The sequence below is a fragment of the Numida meleagris genome, chromosome 5 (genome assembly GCF_002078875.1).
Source record: "Numida meleagris isolate 19003 breed g44 Domestic line chromosome 5, NumMel1.0, whole genome shotgun sequence".
NCBI lineage: Eukaryota > Metazoa > Chordata > Aves > Galliformes > Numididae > Numida > Numida meleagris.
In genome coordinates this window covers 45,512,253-45,518,822 of record NC_034413.1, presented here as the reverse complement: position 1 = coordinate 45,518,822, position 6,570 = coordinate 45,512,253, and the positions used below count along the sequence as shown (strand labels likewise).

At 53.9% G+C, this 6,570-nt stretch overlaps 1 protein-coding gene across 1 annotated transcript in view; it reads right to left on the bottom strand.

The window, feature by feature from the left end:
• FZD7 (frizzled class receptor 7) overlaps positions 1 to 1,731 on the bottom strand; it is a 3,520-nt gene extending 1,789 nt beyond the window's left edge. The window contains exon 1 of the mRNA XM_021400003.1: positions 10 to 1,731. Coding sequence (XP_021255678.1) covers positions 10 to 1,704 — 1,695 coding nt within the window. The 5' untranslated portion in view covers positions 1,705 to 1,731. The remainder of the gene's footprint in view (positions 1 to 9) is intronic.

Below are 6,570 nucleotides of genomic sequence, written 5' to 3'. Positions count from 1 at the left end.
ATCTCATACCGCCGTCTCGCCCTTGCTGCCGGTGCTCAGTCTGTGGTAGAAGCGCCGCCAGGACTGTAGGGTTTTGCCAGACCAGATCCAGAAGCCCGTTGTGATGCCAACGATCATGGTCATGAGGTACTTGATCATGAAGACTGTGAAGTCTGGGCTCATGGGGGCGAAGTGGCTAGGGCAGGGCACAGCGTAGGTTTTGCACGTCTGGAGGAGCCATGTCTTCTCCCAGGTGCTACGGAAGGCCTGCTCATAGAAGTAGCATGCCAGAACAATGGTGGCAGGGACTGTGTAGAGGACGCTGAAGACCCCAATGCGCACCATCAGCTTCTCTAGCTTCTCCGTCTTGGTGCCATCGTGCTTCATGATAGTGCGGATGCGAAACAAGGACACAAAGCCGGCCAGCAGGAAGGAGGTGCCAATGAAGAGGTACACGAAGAGTGGTGCCAGCACGAAGCCCCGCAGTGAGTCCACGCTGTAGATGCCCACGTAGCACACCCCACTGAGCACATCACCGTCCACCTGCCCCATGGCTAGGATGGTGATGGTTTTGACAGCAGGCACGGCCCAGGCAGCCAGGTGGAAGTACTGGGAGTTGGCCTCAATGGCCTCGTGGCCCCACTTCATGCCAGCTGCCAGGAACCAGGTGAGGGACAGTATGACCCACCAGATGGAGCTGGCCATGCCGAAGAAGTAGAGGATCATGAACAGGATGGTGCAGCCTTCTTTCTTGGTGCCTTGGGCCACGGTTCGGTAGCCATCCTCAGAGAAGCGCTCTAGGCACACCACCCGCTCCTCCAGGAGGAAACCTGCTGCGTAAGCCACCGCCACCATGAAGTAGCAGCCTGAGAGGAAGATGATGGGCCGCTCCGGGTAGCTGAAGCGGCGCATGTCCACCAGGTAGGTAAGCACAGTAAAGAGGGTGGATGCACAGCAAAGCACGGACCACACGCCCACCCAGAGCCGGGCAAAGCGCACCTCTGCCTCCTTGAAGTACATGAGCCCGTTAGGCCGGCCCGGCTCACAGGGGGCTCCACAGTCTCGCTCCCCCAGGAAGCGGTAGCCCAAGTAGGGGGGCACCTTGAGCTGCCGGGGGCAGGAGAAGGAGAAGCCGGTAGCAGGCTGCGGTGGGGTGAGGTCAGGCAGGTAGCCAGCTGTGGGCTGCGCCGTGGCTCCACGACCCCCCGCACCACCAGGCCCTGGCGGGGCATCCGATGTGTTCTGCCCCACGCAGATCTCGCCCGCCCCATGCACAGGAAAGTTCTCGCAGCGGAGCCGCTCCGGCCACTGGAAGCCGAACTTGTTCATGAGCGCCTCGCAGCCCTGGCGAGCCCGCTCACATAAGGAGCGGCAGGGTGGGATGGCCTGCTCCAGTACGGTGCACACCGGTGCATACATGGAGCAGAGGAAGAACTTGAGTTCGGCCGAGCACTGCACCTTGACCAGCGGGTAGAACTGGTGCACCTCCAGGCCTGCGTCCTCCTGGTTGGTGTGGCCCAGCAGGTTGGGCAGGATGGTCTGGTTGTAGGCGATATCCGTGCAGAGCGGGATGGAGATGGGCTGGCAGAAGCCGTGGTCCGGCACGGAGATGGCCTTATCGTCCTGATGCGCCGCCGCGCACGGGGTGCCCAGCAGGGCGGCCAGCAGGGCGGCCAGGCCCAGCCAGCGGAGCCCAGCGCCCGCTGCTACCGCCGCGGGCCGCATCGCCGGGGCCCAGGAAGCCGCGGGGCGCGCGTCAGAGCCGGGCGGCGCCGAGCCCCAGGGGCATGAGCGCCCGGCGGGCGGCGGCGGCGGGGCCCCTTCCGCGGGGCGAGGGTGCGGCGGCGGCTCCGCGGCGTTCCTCCTCGGCCGCGGCGGATCGGCGCTGCCCGGCGTTAAGTTTCCGAAGTCGGTCGTGCTGGAGGAGGCGACGGCTCTCGGTAGCTCCGCGCAGGATCCCGCGGCGAGGCGTTGGCGCTGCTCCCCGCCTGGCTTCCGAGCCCCGACGCCGAGGATTTAGGTTACGGCTAAACGGATTATTACCGCGCCCGGCTGAGCCCTGTATTTTACTCGCGGGTTTAAATAACTTTTAAAATCCAATTACTGCGCGATCCTCCCCGCGGCTCCGCTCCCGACGAGCGCCGTTGCGAGCTGCGCGCCTCGCCTCGTATCGCCTCACTGCGCTGCGCCCGCAGCCGTGCACCACCACCCGCCCCGCAGCTCCCGGCCCGCGGCCGAGTCGGGCACAAAAAAAGACACATATACGCGCGGGCGCGCCGCCGGCCCCGCCCCCGCCGCCGGCCCCATTCACAAACCGCGCCGGGGGCGGGGCCTCACAGTGCCCGCCCGCCAATCCCGTGCCGCGCCGGAGGCGGGGCCGCGGCTGTCCGAGAAGTTGCGCTCAACTTTTTCCCATCCCCGGCAGGGCAGGGCAGGGCAGGGCGGGCCGGGCCGGGGGCGGGAGGAGCTGCCCTGGGGCCTCACACCCCCGCTGCAAGGCAAGGCCGGGGGGCGGCAGCGAGCTCGCTCAGGGTGGCCCGAGCAAATCAAAATTAACTGGCTGCTTTCTGAGCGAGCTTTGAAAATGCAAACAGCTGCCTGTGCCCGGAGTTATTAAATGAAAAGAAGAAAGCTCCGCGCGAGTCCATTTGCGGAATGAGCTGATGGTGTTGTGGGATGTCCGTGTCTGCACGCCATCGCCTCCCCCAGCGGGGGGGCTGACTTGTTATCGCAGCGTGACCGTTGCGTTTTGCTGGCAGAATGAGCGCTTTATTCACACGGATGTAAGCTTTCGGCAGGGAAGGCAGCTTGTTTTGAAATGTCCACTGCTACCAATGCTGAGGGGAAAAATGTAAATCCCCCCGTGCGTGACTGCAACCCCTTAAAGAGGCCCGAACGGTGTGTAACAAAGCAGTAGCTCCTCTGTGGAAGCACCCGGCCCGTCTGCGGGAGACGAAATGCCGTAGGTCAGGGGAGGGACAGTGCCGGGCAGCGGATGATGCAAGGAGGGCCCAGAGCCAGGCTGGCGTGCATTCGCCGAGGACAGAAGTGTGGCTTTGTTGCACAGCTGTGTTCCAAGGTGCATGGACGCACCACCGGCTGCTGGAAACTTCGTGTTTCTGGGGCCAGGAGTGTCGGGGCAGCACAGAGGGTGTGCGCTCGACAAAAGCCCTACTGCAGAGGCTGCGTTTCCCTTCACACTCTGGCCTAGGGGCCAAGTATTGTCCAACCCACCCATGCCTCCCTTTGAGGACAGGAACTATACCATTCAAATTGCTGCTTCTGCTCTTGTAGTCTCGGTTGTGCTCATATTGTGCCTAAGCAAATACACCAATCTGTGCAGCCTCCGGGGCAGTTCAAGGGATCAGAGTGTGGCTCGGAGAGCTCAAACAGCAATTGTTGGACAAATGTTTCCCATATCCTCTCCTGCTTGTGAACAATGTGTCTTCATACCAACAAGACCATGGAGCTTCAGCTTTTGTTATATTTGTTAAGAGAAACTGACAGTTATAAATGGGCTTACTAAAATAAATGTACTCCTCTAAAAGTGGACATGTTTTTAAAACTACTCTGCTGCTCCCGAGTTGTGTGCAAGGCAGGACGAGCTACTCGTGCTCACAGCAGTTGCTTCTAGACAAGAAGCCTTTTCTTCGTTCTCGGAGCTGTTGAAGGGCCCTAAGAGGAACTTCAGCATGGCAGTGTGGTGCGGCTTGTTGTCTGAAGGACATACTTCTGTGCACCTAGTGCCTAGGCAGGTTTTTCTGATACTCTTCACCTAAATGACCTTCAGTGGAAAAACCCTCCATTAACTTATTTGTGTTACTGTTTTTTGGTCTTTTGTGTGTGTGTGTGTGTGCCCCACTGTGGCTGTTGGTAATCTTCAGAAAGATTCTTTTTTTCATTTTTTCTCCATCCCATCTTTTTGTGACACTCCATGAGCTGTGGAGCCATCTATCTTTACTAATCACCTTAGATTTCACTCTGGCATGTATGCCTGACTTCATCTGTGAGGCATTTTGTGACATTCACTATGAAAAATGTCAGAGGAAAGGAGATGTTTCAGTGCAGGCAATGACAATGCAGAGAGAGGAAAGGAACTGCAAATGCTCTGCCCTGTGCATTGACCGATCTGATTTTTGTATGTAAGGAGACATTTGGAGCTAGTAAAATGATTTTGCAAGAAACTCTTTCAGCAATGTGGAGACAGTGACAGAAACTATTCAGAGTAAGGAATGTCAAATCACAGGGCAAGACCTGAGCTGGGTATTTATTTACAAGACAGGGCAGATGGCATCAGTGCTTCCCCCTGTTTTTTGCTGGTTCCATTCATTAGAGTCATTCTCGTGAACCACGGTCTGAATGAAAGGACGGCCAGGAGCTATAAAAGCTCCATTACATTTGTGTTTTACGTAACATAGAATCAGTGAAGCAAAAGGTAAAAAAAGAAGTACGCAGAAGGGAGGAAGGAAGGAAAACTGTGTTCTCTATTATTTCATACTGAGATAAGAAAAGAGTAAACTTACCATGTGGAATTACGCTGCTAGGACATTTCAGATGGCAGGAATGTGCAACAGCATTTACTAAGATGGAAGAAGAAAGTTTCTTGGAGATGTTATCAAATTCCAGTGTTGGTTGGTTTTTTTTTTTTCCTATTTAGACCACTGGGAGATGGGAGCAGTCACTGACACAGGGAGTGGCAGTCTCAGAATTGCAGATTGTGGCCTAGGAAAATCCCAGCTACTACATTACTCTGAGACATCCTCACAGCTTTCAGGGAACAAGAAAGAAAAAAAAAGTAGAAAAACAGCAGCAAAATCCAGGGTTCTGCAAGTTACTCCAAAACATCCAGAGCCTCTTTAAGTAGCATCAGCCATGTTTCAAGCGGCAGCAAACTTGTGCTCATCTCCTGCTTTTACCACAATCTAAATTCACAAGTGTTAGCCTGCAAAGTCACTTAAACTTCCTCCGACAGCAGGGATTCTCATCAGCACTAAGCTCCAGCAGTTGCTGTTGGTCCTCAGCCCCTCAGAGCAACTGCGCTGCTCAGGGCTCTGCAGCTCCTGGGAAACTATTGCAACCATACAGGAGTTTAAAAGGTTTCCTCTGAAAATCTCCCAGCCACTGCTCTTCTGAATATCCCACATTGTCTCATGGCAATAAAGCTGGAGGAGCAAAGTCCTGGTAAGTCCGTGAGACTGGGGTTTGGTACCAGCTCTGGAGCACCGGACTTCGCAGACAGCGAGGAATTCTTGGGAACAGACAATTCTCTGCCTTCTTACACATTTAAAAATAGATCCAATTCAACTCCCAAGCTAAGTCTGAGTGAGGCACAGCAATCCCTACATGATATCTTTTCCTGCTGTTTTAAAGCCTCCTTAAATGTTGCCAGTATCATTTTCCTTGTTTTCTATCCCATCTGATAGAAAACTCTTCCCATGGGGGGAAGGAAACCAAAACAAATCCCCCTCCCCACCCTGCCAGCCAGCAGTTATTTCAAGTGCCCGAGGGTGAGCATTTTCAGATTAGCTGGTGCAAGGTTTCCAGACATCACTGCCCTCAGAAGAACAAAGAACAGCATTACCACTTCTCCTCCATAGCTGCTGAAACTCTGCTGATGCAGGTACGGTGCCCTGCCACCATCCCAGCTGTGACTGGCTGAACTGTGGGGCTTCTTGCACTTACACTTACTGAAGGACTTCCAGGACAATTTTCAGTCTCAACATTTTGAAGCATACTCACATGTATTCGTACATGATCAGGCAGGCTATTGAGCTATGAACATCAAAATTTGCCCTCCCTAAAACTTAGTGGGGAGATGCCAGGAGCCTCGGGGAGAAGTGATGCATGCAAATTCTACATAACAGTCTGCATAATTAGAAATAAGTTAACAGTGCTATATCTGCTTGCATTTCTATCAGTCTGACAGACAACTCTAAATTGCACATTGTTTGAGCTCACCAGAGAAGTCTGGTGTTTCTACAGTGAGACAGGAGAGCCTGGTTCTTCACGGGCAGGGAGTGGGGGAAGGCAGGCCCTGCCCCGCATCACTGAGCCTTAATTTGAAATTAGATTGAAGGCATAAGAAACTGATTGAAAAGAGTGGATGGGGAGTGCACAGGTGACAAAAGGAAGGGGATACCGCTGGAGGGGATGTGGTTTCCACAGTGAGAGAGGCAAATGCCAGTTGCATCATGTATTTGTAAACTAACTATTAGCTTATGAAGTAATATCCCAAAGGATACAGTGGGAGCTCCAGTGCCTTCCACATTTACGATCAAATTGGAGAAAACATTAGGAAGCATTCACAAAGATGAGCTATCTGATGATCACTTTTATCTCTGAGATCCATGAATAAGAAAACAAAACCTGAAGTTGATCAGCTCATCCCCACTGGGCACTTCACTGAGGACATCAGTTACACTTTAACCCTTGCATGACTCTTTGAATTCCCCTGTTTCTCCGAAGTGAATTTAATCTGCTCTCTCACAATTTTAGGGTTGCAGAGGCCCTTTGGTATAAAGGCCATTTTACTTTCCCAAGCAAAGCGATTTTTAACAAGACAAATTCTCTTGAGCAGCAGCAGTATCAGCC